This window comes from Mesoplodon mirus, assembly GCF_964341445.2.
Source record: "Mesoplodon mirus genome assembly, chromosome: 12".
In the NCBI taxonomy this organism is placed as follows: domain Eukaryota; kingdom Metazoa; phylum Chordata; class Mammalia; order Artiodactyla; family Ziphiidae; genus Mesoplodon; species Mesoplodon mirus.
This window is the reverse complement of record NC_138988.1, coordinates 66,122,413-66,150,307: the sequence shown is the minus strand read 5'-3', so window position 1 is coordinate 66,150,307 and position 27,895 is coordinate 66,122,413. Positions and strand designations below refer to the sequence as shown.

The 27,895-nt window shown below is 40.5% G+C and overlaps 1 protein-coding gene and 1 pseudogene across 2 annotated transcripts in view; both read right to left on the bottom strand.

Moving 5' to 3' along the window:
- Positions 1 to 6,124: 6,124 nt before the first annotated feature.
- Positions 6,125 to 17,576, bottom strand: LOC309813131 (DLA class II histocompatibility antigen, DR-1 beta chain-like; annotated as a pseudogene). Its single transcript has 4 exons — positions 17,481 to 17,576; positions 11,863 to 12,144; positions 8,342 to 8,611; positions 6,125 to 6,186 (listed from the first exon to the last, which is right to left on the bottom strand). The product of its transcript is annotated as a DLA class II histocompatibility antigen, DR-1 beta chain-like (transcript).
- An 8,491-nt stretch (positions 17,577 to 26,067) lies between these two features.
- GCLC (glutamate-cysteine ligase catalytic subunit) overlaps positions 26,068 to 27,895 on the bottom strand; it is a 39,385-nt gene continuing 37,557 nt past the window's right edge. Inside the window, exon 16 of the mRNA XM_082638001.1 lies at positions 26,068 to 27,663. Within this exon, the coding sequence (XP_082494127.1) occupies positions 27,452 to 27,663 (212 nt within the window). The 3' untranslated portion in view covers positions 26,068 to 27,451. The remainder of the gene's footprint in view (positions 27,664 to 27,895) is intronic.

Sequence of the window (27,895 nt, the reverse complement as noted above, 5' to 3'; positions counted from 1 at the left end):
CAAATGGCTCTCACAGAATTTCCTCATTCTAAAAAGATTTTCGTGCTTGCGTTGGCAGTACATATACTAAAATTGGAACCATACAGAGAGAGATTAGCATGGCCCCTGCGCAAGGATGACACGCAAATTCGTGAAGCGTTCCATATTTTTATAGGTAGCTAGTGGGAAGCAGCCACATAGCAACAGGGAGATCAGCTTGATGCTTTGTGACCACCTAGAGGGGTGGGATAGGGAGGGTGGGAAGGAGATGCAAGAGGGAGGAGATATGGGGATATATGTATATGTATAGCTGATTCACTGTTATAAAGCAGAAACTAACACACCATTGTAAAGCAATTATACTCCAATAAAGATGTTAAAAAATAAATAAAAAGATCTTTCTCTTTCCTCTTCTACTAGTATCATTTCTACATTTCTATCTTTGAGCTCACAAATTCTCTCTTCCATATGGTCTTCTCTATTTCCAGTGCTTTCTTTTTTTTTTTTTTTTTTTTTTTTCCTTTTTGCGGTATGCGGGCCTCTCACTGTTGTGGCCTCTCCCGTTGCGGAGCACAGGCTCCGGATGCGCAGGCCCAGCGGCCAGGCTCACGGGCCCAGCCGCTCCGCGGCATATGGGATCCTCCCAGACCGGGGCACTAACCCGTATCCCCTGCATCGGCAGGCGGACTCTCAACCACTGCGCCACCAGGGAGGCCCCTATTTCCAGTGCTTTCTAAAGAATTCTTCATCTCGTTTATTAGTTCTTTAGCTCCAGAATTTCTGTTTGGTTCTTTTTTTTTTTTTTTTTTTTTTTTTAGCGTTTCAATCTCTTTGGGAAAGTATTCCTTCTGTTCTGCTTTTGTGAGCTTCCGTTGCTCGTTGAGTTTCTTCCTGACAGCTGTTTTGAATTCTCTATCAGTTAGATCACCATATCCCATGACCTTATGATTGGTTTCTGGAGAAGTGTCTTTTACTTTTGTGGTACACTGTTGCTGTGGTTCTTCATGGTGCTTGATGAGTTGTCCTCTGCCAGCACATTTGAAGTAGCGAGCACACTTCGATTCTAATGAATCGTGGGTTTGGAAGTTAGAGGCTTTTCTTTTGTTTTCCAGTAGGTGGCACTAGAGCACACGGTTTTGGTTTCTCTTACCTGAGCTGCCTCTGGTTATATTTGCGTTCTTCTGTCAGAGGTGTTGCAAGGTGCTCTCACTGTCACTTCTTGTGCCTCTGGAGTCATTGGTGCTTTGCTGCTGCCAGTGTTGCTGGTGTTGCCACCTGAGGCCCTGAGATGGGGGCTCTTCTGCTGTGTCTGAGATCCCCTGAGTTGCCACTGGCTGTTGTTTCAACCTCCAAGTACTTTCTCTTTCCCAGAGGTCAGGGAGTGGGTCTGATCACAGGGTTGGTTCTCCATGCAACCAGCCCCCACCCCTAAGTGGGGTCCAACTGTCACCTCATTAATATAACGAGACATCTTTGTGGCTCTCATCACTTTGGAAATTCCAAGGGTTTTAGGAGAACTGTGCCAGATGGGGAAAAAGACCAAATATAGATTTCATTTTATGAAACCCAATATCACACTCTGGGAAAAAGTAAGTTGCCTCTTGTGTAATTAAAAATTTGTTAAGATGGTAAGTCTTATGGAAAGGATTCTTATCACAATAAAGGTGGGGAACACAGGGAAATTTTTGGAGGTGATGGATATATTTAGCCATTGGACAGTTACATTGATCAGCTCTGGAGGTGCCCTACCTGGGGCCCATCTGCTATGTAAAATAAGTAAAAAAAAAAAAAAAAAATCAAAGCCAAATTGATTGGGTTTTTTCTACTACTAGCAGCAGAAAGCGTCTTCATTGAAATAGTCATGCCATACATTTTAATTCAACCTTATAATTTCACACCAGGTTTCAAATAAAATGAGAGGAATCATTTCTTCATCTCAGATAACAAAACAAGAGTAAAGCTGCAACCTTAGGATCAAATAAAACTTATCTCAACTGTATGTCTATTGCAGACATGACTATCCCCTTATTTAATTCCTATAGCATGATGACTTGTTTAGTGTAAATAATACACAATGCAACTAAGATGTTCAAAAAATAGACTGAATTTGCTTAAAAATTGAATAATAGTCTCTGACACTGGAGGAATTGTGCTCAAATGATTATTACTTTGAAATAAACTTCTAAATCAATCACTTACACTTAGGATTTCCTTCTATTTGAAACTGACTCTTCAAATGGAACAAAATAGCAGAATCCTCTATTTTCTCAACCAATTTCTTTCTCTGAGACTCGTCCAACAACTTTATATAATCTATATTACTTATAATTACTTCTAATATAATAATTTACTTATATTCTCAAAGTCTATGGAATTTAGAATTATATAATGATTTAATAGTTGCACAATGTTTTATACAAGGGTAGAATATTTCTTTGATTTACTTTTCTAGCTTATTTCGAATCACATACTTTTTGTCAAGTTTGCTTCCATTCTTATCATCTGTTTTCAGTTTATGTATCTCCATTTTAATCTTTTAGATTAAATTTACCATTTACCATTTACCAAGCCCATTTACCATTGCAACAAAAAGAATAAAATACCTAGGAATAAACCTACGTAGGGAGACAAAAGACCTGCATGCAGAAAACTATAAGACACTGATGAAAGAAATTAAAGAGGATGCCAACAGATGGAGAGATATACCATGTTCTTGGATTGGAAGAATCAGTATTGTGAAAATGACTATACTACCCAAAGCAATCTACAGATTCAGTGAAATCCCTATCAAATTACCAATGGCATTTTTTACAGACCTAGAACAAAAAATCTTAAAATTTGTATGGAGACACAAAAGACCCCAAAGAGCCAAAGCAGTCTTGAGGGAAAAAAAATGGAGCTGGAGGACTCAGACTCCCTGACTTCAGACTATACTACAAGGCTACAGTAATCAAGATCATATGGTACTGGCACAAAAACAGAACTATAGATCAATGGAACAGGATAGAAAGCCCAGAGATAAACCCACGCACCTATGGTCAACCAATCTATGACAAAGGAGTCAAGGGTATACAATGGAGGAAAGACAGTCTCTTCAATAAGTGGAGCTAGGAAAACTGGACTGCTACATGTAAAAGAATGAAATTAGAACACCCCCTAACACCATACACAAAAATAAACTCAAAATGGATTAGAGACCTAAATGTAAGACTGGGCACTATAAAACTCTTAGAGGAAAACATAGGAAGAACACTCTTTGACATAAATCACAGCAAGATATTTTTTGATCCACCTCCTAGAGTAATGGAAATAAAAACAAAAATAAACAAGTGGACCTAATGAAACTTGAAAGCTTTTGCAGAGCAAAGGAAACCATAAACAAGATGAAAAGACAACACTCAGAATGGGAGAAAATATTTGCAAATGAATCATTGGACAAAGGATTAATCTCCAAAATATATAAACAGATCATGAAGCTCAATATTAAAAAAAAAAAACAACTCAATCCAAAAATGGGCAGAAGACCTAAAAAGACATTTCTCCAAAGAAGACATACAGATGGCCAAGAAGCACATGAAATGCTGCTCAACATCACTAATTATTAGAGAAATGCAAATCAAAACTACAATGAGGTATCACCTCACACCAGTTAGAATGGGCATCATCAGAAAATCTACAAACAACAAATGCTGGAGAGGGTGTAGAGAAAAGGGATCCCTCTTGCACTGTTGGTGGGAATGTAAATTGATACAGCCACTATGGAGAACAGTATGGAGGTTCCTTAAAAAACTAAAAATAGAATTACCATATGACCCAGCAATCCCATTACTGGGCATATACCCAGAGGAAACCATAATTCAAAAAGAAACATGTTCCCCAATATTCATTGCAGCACTATTTACAAGAGCCAGGTCATGGAAACAACCTAAATGTCCATTGACAGATGAACGAGTAAAGAAGATGTGGCACATATATACAGTGGAATATTACTCAGCCATGAAAAGGAACGAAATTGGGTCATTTGTACAGACATGGATGGATCTAGAGACTCTCATACAGAGTGAAGTAAGTCAGAAAGAGAAAAACAAATATCGTATATTAATGTATATATGTGGAACCTAGAAAATGGCACCGGTTTACAGAGCAGAAATTGAGACACAGATGTAGAGAACAAATGTATGGACACCAAGGGGGGAAAGTGGTGGGGGGTGGTGGTGGTGGTGTGATGAATTGGGTGATTGGGATTGACATGTATACACTGATGTGTATAAAATGGATGACTAATAAGAAAAAAAAATAAAGTTGTACCTAATATAAAAGGGGTTTTTAATATGTGTTTGCCAAATAAATTAATCAATTAATTAATTTACTGGTGCACACCATATTTAGTGTTAAGTGATATAAAAAATAAATTTTTGATTACATAAAATATTTGAAAGTTCTTCAATTAAAAATGATTAAATAAGATATTCAGACAAGTCAAGCTTTCAAATCTGTTCATTACAACATATTTTCTCATTGTCATTTAGGCCACCACTTTTACAAACCTTCCATTGTTTCTATATACACATGTGAGTAGAATAGAATGGAATGGAATGGGTATAGCTAGATATTCTTATTCTCCTCCTCTAATTTATTAAGCGAAATGTTGTATACTACACATAGTCTCCTGTACCTTGCTCCAAATATATTTTGGAGATTATTCCATAGCAGTGTACAGAGAGCTTCTCATTTTTTTCTAGCTGCAGGGTACTTCATCGTTTAGATCAGTGTATTCATGCATTCCCTTTTGTTTCCCAGCATTTTCTCTGTTTTCTGCTAAGGTAAGGTCCACACAGTATTCTCTCATGACAGACAGTTTGTCACACTATCTTGGGGGGGGGGCCCTCAGAAATACATCTTTTCCACTACAGTGGCTTTGTCCTGATAGCTTTCTGAAAAGAGCACATCCCAAGTCAGCGTCAGCATGCCACTGATTTTTATTCAAGAGATAGAAAAAAAACTGAGGTGTTGAAGTCTACCCTTAATAATAAGGGTAGAAGTACCCAGGTTTAGATATTTTCTTTTAAAAAAATCAGGGAAAAGAGACAAAAGAATGTGATTGAAGGCATCATATACTTACAAGTTACCTGCATGTCTTGTATTTGTTGTCCCCTTTCTGTATCCCATGGTGTGAAGGGACTTGTGTGTTTGTCTTTGAGAATGCAAAGATGTAGGAGACCAGGAAGTGGGTTCAGCAAGGGCTTTCTCCTAGCTCAGGGCAACACGCCTAAATACAGAATGCAGAAAACCCGAGATAAAACAGGGAAGGAAGCAAGAAAACCTTCCAGGTCACATGTGTCCAAAATTCCGGAATGTAAATGAAAACCATCTTTGTTTTGTGATGCAACTCTCCCTTTCTTTTTTCCTTCTATTTCTTGTCCTTGATGCTGTATGAAGCAGAAGATTCACTCCCTGTGTATTCCAGAAAATAAATATAAGGAAATGTGGGCCAAAGGAGGCAGCAAGCGTAGAAAACAAAGAGGATCAGGAAAGAATGAAATAAGGTACTGGAATCAACAGTGGGAACTTCCAGGTCCAGGTGAGGGGCTGAGGAAGCCATCCAGGACATTTCCTGCAGGGTCATTCAACCAGATCCTGAGCAAACCAGATCCTGAGAAAGTACTCTTGTGAAGAATGAGTGCTAAGCAGGAAACCTTTTCGTGCTGTGAAGAAGCTGGGACAGAAGGTTCTTCTTTTTTTTTTAATTTTTTTTTTTATTGAAGTAGAGTTGATTTACAATGCTGTGCCAATCTCTGCTGTACAGCAAAGGGACTCAGTTACACACATATAGACATTCTTTTTTATATTCTTTTCCATTATGGTTCATCACAGGAGATTGGATATAGTTCCCTGCACTATACATTAGGACCTTGTTGTTTATCCAACCTATATATAATAGTTTGCATCTGTTCATCCCAAACTCCCACTCCATTCTTCCCCCACCTCCCCTCCCCCTTGACAACCACAAATCTGTTCTCTATGTCTATAAGTCAGTTTCTGCTTTGTAGATAGGTTCATTTGTGCCATATTTTAGATTCCACATAGAAGTGACATCATATGGTATCTGTCTCTTTCCGACTTACTTCACTTAGTACGATCACCTCTAGTTGATGGGACAGAAGGTTCTTGCTTGAGTGTCACCATCTTCGCTCCAGCTCTGGAGTCCTACAGGAGACAGAGGAGAGGGGGTGTTTCCAGACCTACCTCTTCATGCTGCTTCTTTCCCTCTTTTTGGGGGCCTCATGTTAAAGCCCTGTAGTAAGAAGGGGGAAATCATTCTTATTTTATTTATTTATTTATTTTTTTTGCGGTACGCGGGCCTCTCACTGTTGTGGCCTCTCCCATTGTGGAGCACAGGCTCCGGACCCGCAGGCTCAGTGGCCAAGGCTCACGGGCCCAGCCGCTCTGCGGCATGTGGGAGCTTCTCGGACCAGGGCACGAACCCGTATCCCCTGCATTGGCAGGCGGACTGTCAACCACTGTGCCACCAGGGAAGCCCGGAAATCATTCTTAAGCCTCCCTGAGCCAAAGATACTTTAAAGCACAGGCCTCTTATATTATTTATTTATTTATTTTAAACTGAAGTATAGTTGATTTACAATGCTGTGTTCATTTCTGCTGTATAGCAAAGTGATTCAGTTACACACACACACACACACACACACACACATTTTCTTTTCCTTTATGGTTTATCCCAAGATACTGAATATAGTTCCCTGTGCTATACAGTAGGACCTTGTTGTTTATCCATCCTATATGTAATAGTTTGCATCTGCTAACCCCAAACTCCCAGTCCATCCATCCCCCACCCCCTTCCCCTTGGCAAACACAAGTCTGTTCTCTTATTAGCTGGTGCAAAGCTTTATTGCAAACCGCCTAATCAGAATTCAAAGTCTTTCTCATTTTATCTGTCTCCTGTCTTGTCATCTCCACCACCATTTCTAGGAGGCCAAATCTATCTAAAAGAGGATGAAAGGGCATTACCTGTGGGCTGAAGTCCAGAGTATCCTAGGAAAGGGAAGGGAGGATGTATACTTAAAAGATACAGAGGAAAGTCTGTCCCCGGATACAATGTCCCCAGCCCCTGACTCCCCCCTCTCACCTGAGATTTCTCTACATCACCACCCATATCACCTGATGCCAGGGTGGAGAGGAGAGGAGAGAAGTCCCTGAGAGCATGTGACCTAGGAAGCTTCCGTCACACAAATCCAGCATCATTTCATCAGGCTTAGCGTCTCTTCCTGCATTTGCCCCAGGATCTCCATCTGAGATCTCCATGCATGATAACCCTTCTCTTATCTCTACAGGCCATCACCTCTTATATTTCACCCATAAATAACTGTGGACTGTTGATTTCTGGATTTCCAGGAAATTTGAGATCGACTGGGTAAAGGTTGCTCAATGTGCCCTCTGAATATCGATGTCCCTGTATGATGACCCTGTAGGATAGGGTCATCGATATTCAGAGAACTCACTGAGCAAAGGCATACTTCTTCCTCCAAAAAACCTGCAGGGCATCTCAGCTAATAACAGCTTCCTTACCATTTTAATTCCTGATTAAGAGCAGCCCCACCCCAAGGAAGAGCAGACCCATAACACAGGCCCCGATTCTACTCAGCATCTTGCCTTGTGAAGGTTCATACCGTGTCCCTGAGAAAAGAAGCTAGTTTGGGTGATTTTTACCCTGAATACAACTTCTCTGAGACTCTGAGAGCTTTGACTGGGGGTAGAAGCCTGATCTGAAAGAACTAGAATAATTGGCCATTCCTAGAAAAGGAATGGCTACAAGGTTCAGGCAGTGAATCGTTTAAATATCACAGCCCTGGCATCTTCAACACACGTCTTCAACATCTGTTGGATGAGGAGCCTGGGACTGGATGAGATTGAACTCCCCTCAGGTCAGGAACATCCCTGTAGAGAATGTGCCCCTTCTCAGGTCACAATAACATCTCAAAGCAGGAGTGTCAGAAGCACAAGCCCAGCCCAACACAGGGGACTGGTGTCCGGGACCAAGGGGTGACCATGACCTGTGATGTCATGGGAGGCTCAAAACAGGGACATCCTCTATTCTGCTTGTCAGGCAGAACTGCCTCCCCAAGGAGTATAGGTATTTGTAGAAACCATCATGGGATGTCTGTAAACTATCAGGGGATTTCTATCACAGGGTATCACTGGGCAGCCCCAATAACCTAAGCTGAAGGAGAGAAGAACATGGAGCAAATGCACATATGCTGTGGGAAGAGGAGAAACTTGACACTCGGGGGTAAGCAAGTCTCCTCCCTGATGGATAAGGAATTTTCGAGGTTAGAAAGCTTCTCACTCCATTCCACTGTGGCAGGGCTCATCCAGCTGGGGTGCTCCACGTGGCAGGTGTAGACCTCTCCACTCTGAGGAACTATTTCAAGCATCACTATGGTCTGGAAGGTCCAGTCTCCATTAGGGATCAGGCCTGTGGAGACCACCCCCCGCCTCCTCTTCCTGGCCATTCTGGAAGCACCTGACTTCAGTGTGGCCTGGATAGAAACCATTCACAGAGCAGACCAGGAGGCTGTGGTGCCACAGGGGCTGGGTTTTGCAGGATACACAGTCACTGTAGGCTCCAGTAGGAGAGAAAATGTAGAGGGAATAGTGAGGGAGATAGTAAGTCTCCTGACCAGATGCAGCCTTGGGCAGGCCAGGCTGCCATGTGGCTTAGGAGAAGTCAGTGTCATGGGTCTTTAATTTAACCCTTAAAACAGGGCCTATTAGAGTTGAGAGATGTTGAGCAAAATTGTGGGGTTTCTTTTCATAATTCAGAACAGGTACTTATTGTTGAATTATTTACAAATTTTGCAAGACACAGCGTGCCTTCAATAAAAGGGTGATTTCTGTAACTAGGCTGCCTGGGTTCAAATCCAGGCTCACTTCTAACTGGTTAATCCTGGGAGAGTTTTTAAATCCCTCTGTGCCTCAGTTTTCTCTCCTCTAAAGGAGGATAATGATATGAATTTACCTCTTCAAGTTAAATGAGTCATATATACAATGGAATACTACTCAGCCATAAAAAGGAATGAAATAATGCCATTTGCAGCAACATGGATGGACCTAGAGATGATCATACTAAGTGAAGTAAGTCAGAAGGAGAAATACAAATACCATATGATATCACTTATATGTGAAATCTAAAATATGACACAAATGAACTTATCTATGAAAGAGAAACAGACTCACAAACATAGAGAACAGACTTGTGGTTGCCAAGGAGGGCGGGGCTGGGGGAGGGATGGAGTGGGAGGCTGGGGTTAGCAGATGTAAGCTATTATACTGTATATGGAATGGATAAACAACAAGGTCCTACTGTATAGCCCAGAGAACTATATTCAATATCTTATGATAAACCATAATGGAAAAGAATATTTTAAAAAGGATGTATATATGTATAACTGAATCACTTTGCTGTACAGCAGAGATTAACACAACATTGTAAATCAACTATACTTCAATAAAAAATATTGATCATCATATTAAAAAAAAAGAGTTAATGGACTTAAACTATGTAAAGAAATGGCTGGGGGAATTCCCTGGTGGTCCATTGGTTAGGACTCTGCTCTCACTGCTGAAGGCCCAGGTTCAGTCCCTGGTCAGGGAATTAAAGTCCCACAAGCTGCACATGGGGGCCAAAAAAGAAAAAAAAAGAAGTGGCCAGAACTTAGCTTTCAGTATATGTCAGTTACTTATTGAATGTTTTTACTGTGAAAGAAAGTGTGATTCACAGCTTCAGGGTAAATTAGGGAACAGTAGTGGGGTAGATAGAGATATAGAGTCTGAAATCCTGGTTACACTGCCTCAATGGACTCACATCTTAGAATAGCACAGAAATGGTTCTTCCCCTGAGAAGCAGAAATAGACAGAGGTCATTCTCTAACTCTATGAGTTGTGTCTCAAGGAAAGCATGAGTCCTGCAGAGGAAAAGGAACAAGGAAAGTTAATCATTTAAAAAGTTTTTTATTGTTTTATACTCAGCTGATGGATTTCTCTCTCTCTCTTGTTCTTTTTTTTTTCCCCCCCAAAAGCCACATCTAGTTTTGCAATTGTTATCGTTTTAGAATTCTCTCTCCTTCTAAACTGACATTTGAGATCAGGGCAGGGTCTGGGACTCTTCACATCTGAGACAACCTCTAGCACTCTCAGGCCCTCAATAAATACAATTATTTTAAAAGAAAGGAGAGGGATTTCCTCGGATGTCCAGTGGTTAAGACTCCGCCCTCCCAATGCTCGGGGCTTGGGTTTGATCCCTGGATGGGGAACTAAGATCCCACATACTGCAACTAAGCCTGCGTGCCACAACTAGAGAAGCCCTCGTGTGGCATCTAGACCCAGCACAGTCCAAAACAAACAAATAAATTAATTAATTAATTTTAAAAAAAAGGAGAAATGGGGGACACATTTGTACAGTACCACAAAATAGCAGATTTAAGATTGATGGTAAATCATTAGTCACAATTTTTCAGTTTCTATTTCAGTAAGTAAAACATGTTAAATTCTTTATATGGAAAATATTGAACAGGATCTAATAGAAACCACAAACTGGAGAAAATGTTGAATCAAGTATCAGCAAAGTGTTAATAATCTTACTGCATAGACAACCCATAAAATGACTGAGAAAAACACTAGAACCCTAGTGGCAACAGATTAATAGATAATGCTTTGAGCAGTCATTACAATTGGGGGTGGGGGGAAGAGAGAAGAACTTTAGAAATAAAAGAAATGTAAGTTAAAAATAATAAGATAAATTTCCAACTAAGTGGCAATATGGAAAATAAAATCTAACAATGGGGAATGTGAGGTAAATTGTTTACAACCATACAAAGGGAAAACACAACTACTTAAGTACTATTAGCATTATAAAAATAGTAACATCAGTATGGTATTATTAACTAACAAAATTGTATCTGAAAAGCTAGCTTCACAATCATTTCAAATATGTAAAAATATACACACTAAGAAAGCAAAAGAGTAGTTGGAAATTTAGACCTAAAAGTAGCCTCAGAAAGGTCGGAGGTGAGTGGGAGGTTCTTCTCCGCTGCACCCCTAATTAGTCTCCCTCACAAATTTCATTATCAAAGAAACGCGCCTGCACACAGACGCCGGCACATTTTTTTTTTTTTTTTTTGCGGTATGTGGGCCTCTCATTGTTGTGGTCTCTCCCGTTGCGAAGCACAGGCTCCGGACGCGCAGGCTCAGCAGCCATGGCTCACGGGCCCAGCCGCTCCGCGGCATGTGGGATCTTCCCGGACTGGGGCACGAACCCGTGTCCCCTGCATCGGCAGGCGGACTCTCAACCACTGCGCCACCAGGGAAGCCCACGCCGGCACATTTATTTCAGGGGTTTCAGGAGTAAGGAGGTGTGTGCCCAGAGCAGACTGGGGCTCCTCTCACGTTCTCCCAAGCCTCTTACATTCCTCACCTCTCCTCCCCTACCCTCCCCCAACCACAGACACCTGGAGGTCCCTTCCCGCATCTCTGATCATCCACCCCAGCCAGCCTTTTCCTCCGTCTCCCCTGCCCCAGACTCTCCCAGGGCGGCAGTGGAGGATGCCTGGAGCCCTCTCTCCTGCATCCCTCTCCCCATACCCCGCTCCCTCCCGGTCCTCTCAGACCCCAGGCCCACTCCCCCCACCATACACACACTCTCTCCCCTCTCACCAGCACACGTCGACAAAGTCTCACATTAGTTTTCCCACAGAAGGCTCTCACGTGTACCCTCCTAACTTGTATTTGTCCACAATCCTACACACTCAGCCTGGACTCAGTCCCTCTGTCTCTGTGTCTCTGTGTCTCTCTGTCTCTGTCACCCCCCACTCCCGCCCCGACCTCGCCGCCGCACGGTGCTGCTCTCCAAGAACTTGTAGTTGATCCTGCAGAAGGTGTGCACGGCGGCCCGCGCCCGCTGCAGGGCATCCTTCTGGCGGTTCCAGAGCTCCGCGGCCGGCCGCCCCAGCTCGCTCACCTCCGGGTCCTCCCCAACGTGGCTGTCGAAGCGCACCAGCTCCTCCCGGTTATAGATGTACCTGTCCAGGAAGTGCACCTGCCGCGTGCTGTTGGAGAGATGGCACTCGGACTTTACCTGCACCATGAAAAGTGCTGTGGGGACAGGAATGACGTTGTCACCCGGGCGCATGGGAAGAGACTGGCGGTGACGCCCACCAGGCTCAGGCCGGGGGCGCTAGGACTCCCTCGGAGGCTCTACCGGCACCCCACGGGTTCATCTTCCACCTGCCAGCGGTGGAGGAAGGACGTGCTGGGCGGAAGAGACCCCTCTGCTCCTGAGCCATTCGGGCTCCACTTGGCTTCCATGCTCGCCTGGACATCTCCAAGTGTGAACTGGACCGGGATTTGCCCCATCACCATATCCTCTTAGGAGCCTCCTTCATTCTGTAAGTACTTGGTTAGGGCTGTGTTTGTGCCCAAACTTTGCTGTCCCTTGGGACTCCAAGGAAGGGAACACAGCCGTCTCCCCTCCACTTGTGGAGCTTAAAATTTAGTGAGAGTGATGGACAAAAGCCAAACACGCAAGAATTTATACAGAAGTGAGAAATGTCAGGATAAAAGTGTGGCATTCGTATAGCAGAGAATGATAGGATGACCTAAATTAGGTTAGGGTGCCAGAGAAGTCATCTCTGAAGACCACTTTAAGTGGTAACATAAAAGCTTACGTGGATGTGAGCTAGAGGAAGTGTGTGTGTGTGTGTGTGTGTGTGTGTGTGTGTGTGTTTAGGGGAAAAAGAGAGACACATTTTAGGTAACGGTAATACTGTGTGGAAAAGCTGAAAGAATTGATGAACTTCCTCTAGAAAGTTCACGGAAGCACAGGGAGTGAGAAAAAGGAGGGGAAAAGATTAGACTGGAAAAATCACATGGAACCAGGCACTTAAAATCCTTTTTTGAATTTTGACTTTATGCTAAATGTAATGAGAACTATTGAAGAGTTTTAGGAGATTAAAACCATAACCCCAATACAGGTCCACAATCCCTTTTCTGCATTTCCAAATCTGGACAGCTCAGAAAATCAAATTTTCTAAAAATTTGCTGCTAAAATTCGTTTGGCAAATCTGACCTGTTGAGGGAAGGGGTCAAAAGTGTCTCAGAGCTCTTATTGGTTACATGTGGTTCTGTAGCTTCACTGTGTGTAAAGATACATATAGACATAAATATACACATATATGTCATATGAATACACATATTTTTGATTTTTTGGTATTAAATTACAGTATCATTGACATTATGTTAGTTCCAAGTGTACAAGATGATTCAATATTGTTAAAGGTTATACTCCATTTAAAGTTATTACAAAATAATGGTTATATTTCCCTGTGTTGTACAATATATCTTGTTGCTTGTTTATTTTATTCATAGTAGTTTGTATCTCTTAATCCCATACCTTTATCTTGCCTCTCCCCCCTTCTATTTCCCCACTTGTAGCCACTAGTTCACTCTTTGTATTTGTGAATCTGTTTCTGTTTTGTCATATACATTTGTTTTATTTTTTAGATTCCACTTATAAGTGATAACATAGAGTATTTGACCTTCTCTGTCTGACTTATTCCACTAACCATAATACTCTGTAGGTCCATCCACATTGTTGCAAATGGCAGAATTTCATTCTTTTTTATGGCTGAGTAATAGTCCACTGTGTGTGTGTGTGTGTGTGTGTGTGTGTGTGTATATAAACACCACATCTTTACCCACTCATTTGTTGATGGACACTTAGGTTGCTTCTGCATCTTGAATATTTGTAAATAATGCTGCAGTGAACATTGGGTTGCATGTATGTTTTCAAATGAATGTTTTTGTTTCTTTCAAAAATGAAAATGAAAATAGTTTTGTCTTTAGATTTAGTTGAATTGTGAAAATGTCAAAAAGAGTTAAAGAATAACCCTGTGTTTAAAAGTAAGAAGAATAAAAGGAAGTTTCTGGTATCATTAAAGTAGCATTGCTGCAGAAATTTGAGGCATTTTATTGAAAAATATTGTAGCAGCCACCACTATTTATGACTTAAAAAGACAAGTTGTTGAAATAAAATAGAGATGTGATGACCAAGAACTCGTGACATTTTGAAAAACATGGTGTAAGGCAAAAAATAAAAATGAAGATCTTGAACTTGCTTTGATTGAACGGATTCAAAAAGAAAGGAATGAATTTGTTCAACTGTCTAGTTTTGGGGGTAATGAAACAAGCTAAATAAAACCACGAAGAGCTGAACTGGAAGGTGAGTGTGTGTAGAAAGTGTAAGTCTAGAATTTTTAGAAGCAGCATAGTGTATATAAAGCAGTGTTTTCAACCTCAGCACTATAGACATTTTGGACCAGGTGGTTCTTTGTGGCTGGGGAGAGGGAGCTGTTCTGTGCGTAGTAGCCTGTCTATCAGCTTTCCTGGCCTCTACCCGCTAGTTGTCAAAAGAAACCCCCTGTGTGCCAACTAAAAATGGTTCTATCTGGAGCCAATATTCTGCGGCGGGTGAAGGAACGGGGAGAAAGTGTGCTGAGCTGTCGTTGGGTGAGAACCATGGGTGTAAATCATATGAAAAAACTGTCCTGGAGAAACCACTCTCAATTATGGAGCAGCTGAGAGTGGCATAGAAAAATTTGCCAATATTATATCTGTTGAAAATCTTGGTCCTACATGATATATGTTTTTTAGGAAGCCAGTCCCAGTGAAGAGCTGTTTTTTCCAATAAAATAAATTTGTTCAGTCCAACCAAAGTTGACTGATTTCTTTGCCTTGGCAATTAGTCACTGTGATATTGTGATTTATGATAAGAAACATGTATTTGTTCTTCATCCACGTTTCTGCCACAGATCTCCTAAAACTCTGGAAATTTCCTAAGGGGTAAAATCAATAAATGAGTCTTTTATATTAATTAGGTGACTTTTGGATCCAGTCTAAGGAGATGTACTGGTCCATAGTCCTCCCTATCTCAATAAACAGCGTCACCATCCACCTAGTTATCATGCAAGACAAAATCCTGAGGGATAAGCTTTTGATTTTCTATCTTCCAACTCCCACCATTTAATTCATTAACAAGTCACTCAACAATCTATCCCAAATCTGTTCACTTCATCGCTACTACACTAAATGAAGTCACAGGCACATCTTCCCTGGAGAACCCTTCTACTCTCTCCTAACTGGTCTCCGTGACTCCACTTGGAACCCCTGCAATCCAATCTCCATGCGGTAGCTAGAATTAATTTTTAAAATAAATATAAATGGACTCTCCTTGTAACCCCTTAGTAGCTTCATATAGCTCTGTAAATAAAAGTCAAATTTCTCACTATGGCCATCAGGGCCTAACATGATTTGACTCCTGACTTTCTCTCTAACCTCATCTTATTCCACTCCCCAACTTGCTTTCTCTGCTTCAGCTCCTCTAACCTTCTTTCCGTCTCTTAAACACAGCAAACATCTTCCCACACTTTGACCTTTCCCTTGGTCCCTCTCCCTGGAGCATTTGTCCCTTAGATCCTTCCCATGTCTGGCTTCTTCTGATCATTTATGTCTCAATTGAATGTCACAGGGAGAGCTCTCTAGATACTTGCACTGAAGTCAGGTGAATACAATTTTCTCAGTCCCTTAACCCTTATATATATTTTAGAGCATTTATTGCTGTTTGAAATGTTTTTCTTGGTTCAATGTTTATTGGGTTGTTGTCTTTCTCTCTTGTCATTAGGTAACTTCCATGATCATAAGCGACTTTTTTTCTGTTATTCAAATAGAATCCTCTGTGCCTAGGACAGAGCCCAGTATATAATAGTTGTTCAAAAAAGTATTTGTCATCTAAATGAATAAAGCCATAGTTTTGGGAATGATCTTTGTGGGGCTCTTGGTAAAGCAAGAGGGGCTCCAGTTCCAACATACTTTTGTAATCATGACACCTTATGTCTCTTTTACTTTCCTGTGAGAAATTCAGACTAACTTCCTCTTTCTCCTCTTACTACTTGGAAGAAATATTCACAGGTAAGGAAAAGGTGTTTTAAGAGATAGGGAACATTTCATGAAGTTTCATTTCATCCAATGTGTCTGTTATAGTGCTGAGGGTTTGTGCAAACCAGGGATTTTTAGTAACAGTGATGACATAGTAGGGGAAAGAATAGGGAAAAACCAGAAGGAGAGGTAACCAAAGATGGCTAATTATGGAAAATAGATGGCATGATGAATGAACCTATGAAATTTGGGCCCAAGACTCCAAGAGGCCAGTGAGTTCCCTTGATTTCCTTACTGGCTTTCAACCCTATGGGATGGAAACAGCCTTCACACGCTCTGTATCCTGCTCAGGGTGTATGGTTTGAACCATATGAAATTGCTGATACTTGACTATTTGGCGTTTATAAAAATATAATTTCATAATTTATTCTATATTAGTTAAATCTCTTCTTGTGGGTTCAGGCCAGAGAAAGAGGAGATATAGGAGAAACTGATAGGATAGAAAGGTTCAAAATAGAATAAGCACTAATAAGCACTAACCTGTGTCAGGTTTTCAGTTCTTATGAGTTCTTTAAGGCATCATAGATTGCCCCTTAGATGCTCCTTAACTACAGGGTCATTCTCAGTACTAAGGATCCCTGCTTCAGGTACAGAGTGCTTTACGCAGGAGAAATAGGGAGAAAACTAACCTCAACTTTTGTCAGAGTACCTCCAGTACAGGCATACAGGCCTTATAAAGAGCGGGGTTTAGGGAGAAAGAAAAGGAGACAATAGATAACCAACAAGGACCTACTGTACAGCACAGGGAACTCTACTCAATATTTTGTAATAACCTATAAGGGAAAAGAATCTGTAAAAGAATATATATATATAACTGAAGTGCTGTGCTGTACACCTGAAACTAACTCGATATTGTAAATCAACTATACTTCAACTTAAAAAAAAGAAAAGAAAAGGAGACAATGGTGAGGTCTCTTGATACATCCTCACGTATTAGCGAGAGGTAGCTGCATCACAGATCCCATGGACATAACACAGGATCTTCTAGGATGATCTTTCTAATTCCTTTTGAGTCCCCATAAAATTTTCAGAGGATTGTTCCCATTTTCTGGCATAACTCAACAGAATAAAGGGAACCACGGATGGGAATTATTTTGAAATCATTAATAATCATTTTAGATTATTTTTGAAAGCACTTCTAAATCCTCTCAAAACCCCGAAGGAATGGGATGTAAGCTGGAGAGGTTTTATTAGAAGAGAGTTGACAAGAAATAGCCTATATGTATATATACGAAGGCACCTTATGCTGGTCTCATAAAGAGGGCAAGTACCCAGGCTCCTTTTGTTTGTGGAAGGAATTGAGGCTCCATATGATAAAGGTAAGTAGTCACTGAAGAAGATGTCAGGGTTTTAAGTGACATGGCCTGGACCCAGACAAAGCTAACTCCCTCCCTTCCCCCACATCCCAAAATAGCTCACCATCCAAGGTGTGCACTTACCTCTCCAGCCCAAGCCAGGAGCGGGCTCAGCACCATCAGTATCACTGTCAGTATTACTGTCCAGGAGCCTGCGGGGAACCAAAGGCACACCATGCAGGAGAAGAGAAGAAGACAAGGTGCAGGGGAGCAGACAAATCTCATTGAGGACTAGGACCCTCCTCCAACCCACATCTCAAATATTACCAACCAAGGAACTCATTTCTTAGTTCCTGGATTGGGTCGTCTCAGTTTTGGAGAACCAATCAGATTCATCTGTGAACATCATCATCAGTTGCTGGTTAGATACTCAGTATGAAGTTCCTCTTTTGAAACTTAGATTTCCTTCCTTAGGAGAATTGTTTTAATTTCGTGCTTTAAAGGTTTGATCCAGTTGTATTTATAACATTTTAACTGGGGCCCTATAGTGAGCCAGCTCTGTGCTGGTCAGTGATGGTCACCCAAGTTTTTCAGGATTGTCTCCAGATGCTGTCACTGAGTTTAGTGGGACCTCCAGGATACACATAGAGAAAGCGGCTTATCAGGGGCAATCCTTGTGGAATGGAGGGTCTTGAAGGTACCTTTGTAGAGCATGTAACTAACAATGTAATAGGGTCAATGTCCAAATCACATTCTACAGGGGACTGAGAGATTGATAATGGACTCAAATCAGCCCTTGACACAGCAACTCTGCTTTAGAATAATTAATATTTTATGTGAAAAAGTGATCAATCCCTTCCTCCTAGTTCCCATTTTGACTTCCTCATTTAATTGAGGATATTTCCCTTTCTTTCTCTTTTAAAAAGTTTTTAAATTTTATTTCATTTATTTTTTTATACAGCAGGTTCTTACTAGTTATCTATTTTATACATATTAGTGTATATATATCAACCCCAATCTCCCAATTCATCCCACCATCACCACCCCCCACCATCAGTTTCCCCCCTTGGTGTCCATATGTTTGTTCTCTATATCTGTGTCTCTATTTCTGCCCTGCAAACCTGCTCATCTGTACCATTTTTCTAGGTTCCACATATATGCATTAATATGCGATATTTGTTTTTCTCTTTCTGACTTACTTCACTCTGTGTGACAGACTCTAGATCCATACACACCTCTACAAATGACCCAATTTCATTCCTTTTTATGGTTGAGTAATATTCCATTGTATATATGTACCACATCTTTATCCATTTGTCTGTCGATGGGCATTTAGGTTGTTTCCATGACCTGGCTCTTGTAAATAGTGCTGCAATGAATATTGGGGAACATGTTTCTTTTTGAATTATGGTTTCCTCTGGGTATATGCCCAGTAATGGGATTGCTGGGTCATATGGTAATTCTATTTTTAGTTTTTTAAGGAACCTCCATACTGTTCTCCATAGTGGCTGTATCAATTTACATTCCCACCAACAGTGCAAGAGGGATCTCTTTTCTCTACACCCTCTCCAGCATTTGTTGTTTGTAGATTTTCTGATGATGCCCATTCTAACTGGTGTGAGGTGATACCTCATTGTAGTTTTGATTTGCATTTCTCTAATAACTAGTGATGTTGAGCAGATTTTCATGTGCTTCTTGGCCATCTGTATAGAACTGTCTATTTATGTCTTCCGTCCATTTTTTGATTGGGTTGTTTGTTTTCTTAATATTGAGCTGCATGAGCTGTTTATATATTTTGGAGATTAATCCTTTGTCCATTGATTCATTTGCAAATATTTATCCCATTTTGAGGGTTGTCTTTTCGTCTTGACTGTAGTTTCCTTTGCTTTGCAAAAGTTTCATTAGGTCCCACTTGTTTATTTTGTTTTTATTTCCATTATTCTAGGAGGTGGATCAAAAAATATCTTGCTGTGATTTATGTCAAAGACTGTTCTTCCTATGTTTTCCTCTAAGAATTTTACAGTGTCTGGTCTTATATTTAGGTCTCTAATCCATTTTGAGCTTATTTTTGTGTATGGTGTTAGGGAGTGTTCTGATTTCATTCTTTTACATGTAACTGCCCAGTTTTCCCAACACCTCTTATTGAAGAGACTGTCTTTTGTACATTGTATATCCTTGCCTCCTTTGTCATAGATTAGTTGACCACAGGTGCATGGGTTTATCTCTGGGCTTTCTATCCTGTACCAGTGATCTATATTTCTGGTATTGTGCCAGTACCATATTGTCTTGATTACTGTAGCTTTGTAGTATAGTCTGAAGTCAGGGAGTCTGATTCCTCCAGCTCTGTTTTTTTCCCTCAAGATTGCTTTGACTATTCGGGGTCTTTTGTGTCTTCATACAAATTTTAAGATTTTTTGTTCTAGTTCTGTAAAAAATGTCATTGGTAATTTGATAGGGATTTCATTGAATCTGTAGATTGCTTTGGGTAGTATAGTCATTTTCACAATATTGATTCTTCCAGTCCAAGAACATGATATATCTCTCTCCATGTGTTTGTGTCATCTTTGATTTCTTTCATCAGTGTCTTAATAGTTTTCTGAGTACAGGTCTTTTACCTCTTTAGGTAGGCTTATTCCTAGATATTTTATTCTTTTTGTTGCAATGGTGAATGGGATTGTTTCCTTAATTTCTCTTTCTGATCTTTTGTTGTAAGTGTATAGGAATACAAGTGATCTCTGTGCATTAATTTTGTATCTTGCTACTTTACCAAATTCATTGATTAGCTCTAGTAGTTTTCTGGTGTCATTTTTAGGATTCTCTATGTATAGTATCATGTCATCTGCAAAGAGTGACAGTTTCACTTCTTCTTTTCCAATTTGGATTCCATTTATTTCTTTCTCTTCTCTGATTGCCATGGCTAGGACTTCCAAAATTATGTTTAATAATGGTGGTGAGAGTGGACATCCTTGTCTTGTTCTTAATCGTAGAGGAAATGCTTTCAGTTTCTCACCATTGAGAATGATGTTGGCTGTGGGTTTGTCATATATGGCCTTTATTATGTTGAGGTAGGTTCCCTCTATGCCCACTTTCTGGAGGGTTTTTATCATAAATGGGTGTTGAGTTTTGTTAAAAGCTTTTTCTGCATCTACTGAGATGATCATGTGGTTTTTATTCTTCAATTTGTTAATATGGTGTATCACATTGATTGATTTGCATATAATGAATATTCCTTGCATCCCTGGGATAAACCCCACTTGATCATGGTGTATGATCCTTTTAATGTGTTGTTGGATTCTGTTTGCTAGTATTTTGTTGAGGATTTTTGCATGTATATTCATGAGTAAGATTGGTCTGTAATTTTCTTTTTTTGTAGTATCTTTTTCTGGTTTTGGTATCAGGGTGATGGTGGCCTCATAGAATGAGTTTGGGAGTGTTCCCTCCTCTGTAATTTTTTGGAAGAGTTTGAGAAGGACGGGTGTTAGCTCTTCTCTAAATGTCTGATAGAATTCATCTGTGAAGCCATGTGGTCCTGGACTTTTGTTTGTTGGAAGATTTTAAATCACAGTTTCAATTTCATTACTTGTGATTGGTCTGTTCTTATTTTCTATTTCTTCCTGATTCAGTTTTGGAAGGTTCTACCTTTCTAAGAATTTGTCCATTTCTTCCAGGTTGTCCATTTTATTGGCATAGAGTTGCTTGTAGTAGTCTCTTAGGATGCTTTGTATTTGTGCAGTGTCTGTTGTAACTTCTCCTTTTTCATTTCTAATTTTATTGATTTGAGTCCTCTCCCTCTTTTTCTTGATGAGTCTGGTTAATGGTTTATCAATTTTGTTTATCTTCTCAAACAATCAGCTTTTAATTTTATTGACATTGCTATTGTTTTCTTTGTTTCTGTTTCATTTATTTCTGCTCTGATCGTTTTGATTTCTTTCCTTCTACTAACTTTGGATTTGTTTGTTCTTCTTTCTCTAGTTCCTTTAGGTGTAAGGTTAGATTGTTTGAGATTTTTCTTGTTTCTTGTGGTAGGCTTGTATAGCTATAAACTTCCCTCTTAGAACGGCTTTTGCTGCATCCCATAGGTTTTCGATCATCGTGTTTTCACTGTCATTTGTCTCTAGGTATTTTTTTATTTCTTCACTGATCTCTTGGCTATTTAGTAACGTATAGTTTAGCCTCATGTGTTTGTGTTTTTTACATTTTTTTCCCTGTGATTCATTTCTAATCTCATAGCATTGTGGTCGGAAAAGATGCTTGATATGATTTCAGTATTCTTAAATTTACTGAGGCTTGATTTGTGACCCAAGATGTGATCTAGCTTGGAGAATGTTCCGTGCGCACTTGAGAAGAAAGTGTAATCTGCTGTTTTTGGATGGAATGTCCTATAAATATCAGTTAAATCTATTTGGTCTATTGTGTCATTTAAAGCTTCTGTTTCGTTATTTATTTTCATTTTGGATTATCTGTCCATTGGTGTAACTGAGGTGTAAGTCCCTCAGTATTATTGTGTTACTGTCGATTTCCTCTTTTGTAGCTGTTAGCAGTTGCCTTATGTATTGAGGTGCTCCTATGTTGGGTGCATATATATTTATAATTGTTATGTCTTCTTTGATTGATCCCTTGATCATTATGTAGTGTCCTTCCTTGCCTTTTGTAACATTCTTTATTTTAAAGTCTATTTTATCTGATATGAGTATTGCTACTACAGCTTTCTTTTGATTTCCATTTGCATGGAATATCTTTTTCCATCCCCTCACTTTCAGTCTGTATGTGTCCCTGGGTCTGAAGTGGGTCTCTTGTAGACAGCATATATATGGGGCTTGTTTTTGTATCCATTCAGCCAGCCTGTGTCTTTTGGTTGGAGCATTTAATCCATTTACATTTAAGGTAATTATCGATATGTATGTTCCTATGACCATTTTGTTAATTGTTTTGGGTTTGTTTTTGTAGGTCCTTTTCTTCTCTTGTGTTTCCCAGTTAGAGAAGTTCTTTTACCAGTTTTTGTAGAGCTGGCTTTGTGGTGCTGAATTCTCTTAGCTTTTGCTTGTCTGTAAAGCTTTTGATTTCCCCATCGAATCTGAATGAGATCCTTGCCAGGTAGAGTAATCTTGGTTGTAGGTTCTTCCCTTTCATCACTTAAATATATCGTGCCACTCCCTTCTGGCTTGTAGAGTTTCTGCTGAGAAATCAGCTGTTAACTTTATGGGAGTTCCCTTGTATGTTATTTGTTGTTTTTCCCTTGATGCTTTCAATAATTTTTCTTTGTCTTTAACTTTTGCCAATTTGATTACTATCTGTCTCGGCATGTTTCTCCTTGGGTTTATCCTGCCTGGGACTCTCTGCACTTCCTGGACTTGGGTGGCTATTTCCTTTCCCATGTTAGGGAAGTTTTCAACTATAATCTGTTCAAATATTTTCTCAGGTCCTTTCTGTCTCTCTTCTCCTTCTGGGACCCCTGTAATGTGAATGTTGTTGCGTTTAATGTTGTCCCAGAGGTCTCTTAGGCTGTCTTCATTTCTTTGCATTCTTTTTTCTTTATTCTGTTCCATAGCTGTGAATTCCACCATTCTGTCTTCCAGGTCACTTCTCCATTCTTCTGCGTCAGTTATTCTGCTATTGATTCCTTCTAGTGTAGTTTTCATTTCAGTTATTGTATTGTTCATCTCTGTTTGTTTGTTCCTTAACTCTTCTAGGGGTTTATTCTTTAATTCTTCTAGGTCTTTGTTAAACATTTCTTGCATCTTCTTGATCTTTGCCTCCATTCTTTTTCAGAGGTTCTGGATCATCTTCACTATCATTATTCTGAATTCTTTTTCTGGAAGGTTGCCTATCTCCACTTCATTTAATTGTTTTTCTGGGTTTTTTTTAATCTTGTTCCTTCATCTGGTACAAAGTCCTCTGCCTTTTCATCTTGTCTGTCTTTGTGTGAATGTGGTTTTTGTTCCACAGGCTGCAGGATTGTAGTTCTTCTTGCTTCTGCTGTCTGCCCTCTGGTGGATAAGGCTATCTAAGAGGCTTGTGCAAGCTTCCTGATGGGAGGGACTGGTGGTGAGTAGAGCTGGTTGTTGCTCTGGTGGGCAGAGACCAGTAAAACTTTAATCTGCTTGTCTGCTGATGGGTGGGGCTGGGTTCCCTCCCTGTTGGTTGTTTGGCCTGAGTTGACCCAGCACTGGAGCCTACCCGGCTCTTTGCTGGGGCTAATGGTGGATGTAACCCACCCACCAGCCACTCCATGACCCCGGCTTCCTGTTCCTCTGGATTCCGGGAGCAAGGGGGTGGCTGGTGGGGGCGGGGTGGGGGGAGGGCATCATGGGACTTTTTTTTAAAGGATGAGGCTGCAGATGGTCAGGCCAAATGCCTTGGGTCCTAAGAGGAAGGTACTGATGAGGATGGGGTACCCAGGGCATCTTTCAGGGTAACATTGGAGTAAATAAAATGGGAAGCCCATGGAAAATGTCTCTGCCCATTTTTTAATGGGATTTTTTTCACTATTGAGTTGTATGAATTTCTATATATATTTTGGATATTAACCCCTTTATCAGATACATGATTTGCAAATATTTGCTCCCATTCGGTAGGTTGTTTTTTCATTTTTTGAAGGCTGCAAAGGAATTTTTTTAGTTTGATGTAGTCCTACTTGTTTATTTTTACTTTTGTTGCTTTTGGTGTCAGATTCAGAAAATCATCATCAAGACCTATGTTAAGAAGCTTAACACCTATGTTGTCTTCTAGGAGTCTATGGTTTCAGGTCTTACATTCAAGTCTTTAACCCATTTTGAGTTAATTTTTGTGTATGATGTGAATATTGATAGTAATCTAATTTCATTCTTTTGCATGTGGCTGTTTTCCCAACACCATTTATTGAAGAGACTGTCCTTTCCCCACTGTATATTGGCTCTTTTGTTGTAAATTAATTGACCAAATATATGTGAGTTTATTTCTGGGCTCTCTATTCTGTTCCACTGATCTGTTTTTCCAAATTCCATACAGATTTGATTACCACAGCTTTTTAATATGGTTTGAAATCAAAGCTGGAGGAACCATTACTCTTAATGCATCTTCCATACTTAACTTTATAATCTTTCATTTCATAAAATGTTAAGAATGAAAGGGGCTTTAGGGACTACCCAGCTAATTTCAGCCTCCACTTACGAAGAAAATGCAAATAGTCGGAGGAGTGTATCTTTCCCAGCCAAGGTCACCCACCAAGGCCTCCCCACGTCCAGTCCAGACCTCATGAGTTCTCTTCCAATTTACACTCTCCTAAATATCACTTGGCATGTATGTTCCGAAGTTTTTACAGGGAATGTTAAATATTTATACAAAAGCATAATGGAGAGGAGAGAGCAGCTGGTAGATCTCAGTGGCTTATCTTCAGGGAAAGCCAGGGGGAGCCTTAACCTAAATGGAAAGTTTATTAGCAGCAGCCCCAAGAACCTTGCAGTGAAGCAGCCTATGTACAGTTCTGAAAAGGGCCCCTTCCCAGCCAAGAGTCTTGATGCCCAGGCATCCCAGGCACACATCGCACATCCCTTCCCCCATGTCAGACACCACCAGCTGCTTGAAGGATACTGTCACATTTCTTCTGCAAGATCCCCAAGAAACCTCCTGAGACATGGCCTCTCACCACATCCTGGGCTTCCACACTTCCCACTCTTAGTTAACTTTTGTGTAGGTGGTTTAGAAGGTGGCGGCCAAGGCCAGCTCTCTCCACTGAGGGACAGAAGGCTCACATACAGCCTCAGGGAGGAGCCGGTGGCAGAGGCAGAGGCAGCCTGGGACCAGGAGGAAACCTCTTGTTAATCCAGAAGACTGGATGGGTTAAGTTAGGGCCAGTTGTGTTCTAAGTGAGGGTCCGGGCTCAGCCACAGCTATTTCCACCAAAGAAGAGGCCCTCTTTGCTTATTATCTTAGTGTTCATCATTCTGTTCTGAAAGCCCTGAACCCTCAGCTGAGTTCAGGCAGGAAAGCTTATGAAAGGTGGTACTTTCTGTCTTGGATATAGATAGGGTGCCGTTATTTGGTATTCAGATACACACATTCGAATTGAAGACCAGTGTCATTTGAGACTTAGAATTGATTTGTGTCTGAGATACACAAGTGATCTAAGTCCTTGTTACTTGACGTGGCCCACACACCAGCAGCGTCAGCATTACCTGGGGGCCTCTTAGAAATGCAGGAATGTGGGCCCCCATGCCAGGCCCACAGAGCCAGAGGTGCACTTCAGTAAGAGATATGTATGCAGATTAGTTTGACAATGACCCTGCCCTAGGATCGTTCAGATAAAAGTAGGCAAGCAGATGAAGCTGAGAAAAGTGGGTGGATAAGATGAACTAGGGGTTGGGGGTAGGAGAGGGATGTGATTCCAAAGACATGGGTTGGAAATGGTTCTCTGCAGGGCCTGCTGAGCCAGTCTAAGCAGGACAGCACCCCAGTGCGCACACAGCCCGGGTTACCTGTAACTCACCATGTGACCACTGACTTGGCACAGCGACAGTTTGGAGTAAAAGAAAAATTCACTTCCAGTGGTCATTTCTCCTCTCCCCACAGGGGTTGACAGCTACTAGGGAGGTGAGGCATCTGTTTTCATCACTATGCATCTTTCTAGAAAGAGCTGAGGATCATGATGAAGAAATCATTTCCTGGCATATCTGGGCTAATTAAAAAAAACTAACCCTCACCACCATCCGTTTAGTTGTAGAACTCACACATTCAAGAGTTTTCACAATGCTAATTCCATTCTTTTATTTCCTCATACCACAAACACTTTACTACCTTTTTACAAACTGAATTTACACAAGCAAATTGCAAAGGAAAAACAGGCGTTCTTTAATCCTCCAAAATGCATGTATGAAATATAGCACAAACCCTAGTATCTATACATAAACAGGTTTAGCTGAAGCTTTATGGCAATTTCTTAAAATAAGCATGACAGTTTAGATATTTATGCCTGTAAAGTTTGCATAATCTACTATACATAGTTTTTTCAGAAGCAGTTCTAAGACTTTTAACTAATTGGGGAAAAAAAACTTCAACAAAAAGCTCTAACAATTCTGTGAAACTTAAATTATTTACAATTAAACATTTAGGGTCCTGATTCACAAAACTTAGTGCATATCATGATTTATTTATGAGTTTCACAGAGAAGGTAAGTAGTATGTAGAATAATCCCCAGGTAAAATCTAGAATGAATGGCTTTTAGAAGAATGTCAGTAATATGCTTACTGGAAACTAGAGAAAAAGTAACAAAACAAAAACTTCAGCAGCTGCATTTGATTTGAAAATTTAAGTAGACAGCAGCAATCAGAATAAACAAGTGACCACAACAGAAGAGCTGGTGGCATTTTTGACATTACTCTTGGTATGTACAAGAAGAAAAACGATTCTCCCCCTTTTTTCCATAAAAAAAATCACCCCCAATAATCACTACACGTGAACTCAGAGTCTTTCTCCAGAGTTGTCTTCAAACTTGATGCCAAAATTAGCAAACACAGACAGAAAGTACTGTCAGTTCAGTGGGTTCTGTTTAGTGGGAAAAGCTTGGGACAGGGTTACCGAGGGGTTAGCTATTCCAATTACAAAAGAATCATCATAGATAAGGTGCCGGAAATCTAAGCTTCCCCTCAAAGCACTCTGGTGGATTCAACAGTGATTTCATGTATATGCCAAAGGAGATGACTCAAAGAAAATTAGCAGGACAAACTGTTTTCAAGGTGAAGTGATAGATTTCAGTGAATCAGGTCCAGGTAAAGTCTTTAAAAAACCCCCAAAATTTACAGTAAACATTTTAAACTCTGGAATGCAGATATAGTAATCAGTAAGTTACATTTACAAAACCGTTTCCACAGTAGTTGCTCCAGAGTCAGAACTGAAAAATGTACAAGCCAGCTCACAAATGACTTTAGATACAGTGTTATTAAAATACATTGTTAGTCATAAAAATACTTTACTATGTACATGTACACTGTATAAACTCTAGATTTGCCTAAACCCACCTCTGCCGAGCAGCCCAGGAAACAGGGCAGTGCTATTATCTGGTCCTCACACCACGCACACGGGCTGATCCTGCGGTCAGTCCTTCACTAACACAGTGAAGCATTCCTCCTTCTGCAGGACGTCTAGTTGGAAGAGTCAGTTTTACTTCCACTGTACTTTACTTTCCTAAATGCTGGTCCAAGTAACTCTGGGCATTCACACAATTCATTTGCGATTTGGTTACACTTTAAAAGAAGGCTATAGTTCATCTCGTCAGTTATTACACTGTCTTGCTTGTAGTCTGGATGGTTTGCGATGAACTCCCTCATCCATCTGGCGACTGTCATTAATTCTCCTGAAAAAAAAAATTTTTTTTTTTTAACAACTTAATGGAAGTGTTTTTTTTTTGTTTGTTTGGTTTTTTCTTTCGTAAGTTGACATTTGTTGGCCCACATAATACAATCCTGAAGAAGAATCAGTGTGGCCTTCTGGTGTAGCCACATGGCAGGGGCCAGGAACGAGCTGTATTACGTGGCTGTAATGTTTGAAGAATTCCTCCCAGAGAAGGGTTTCATGTTGCAGGCAGG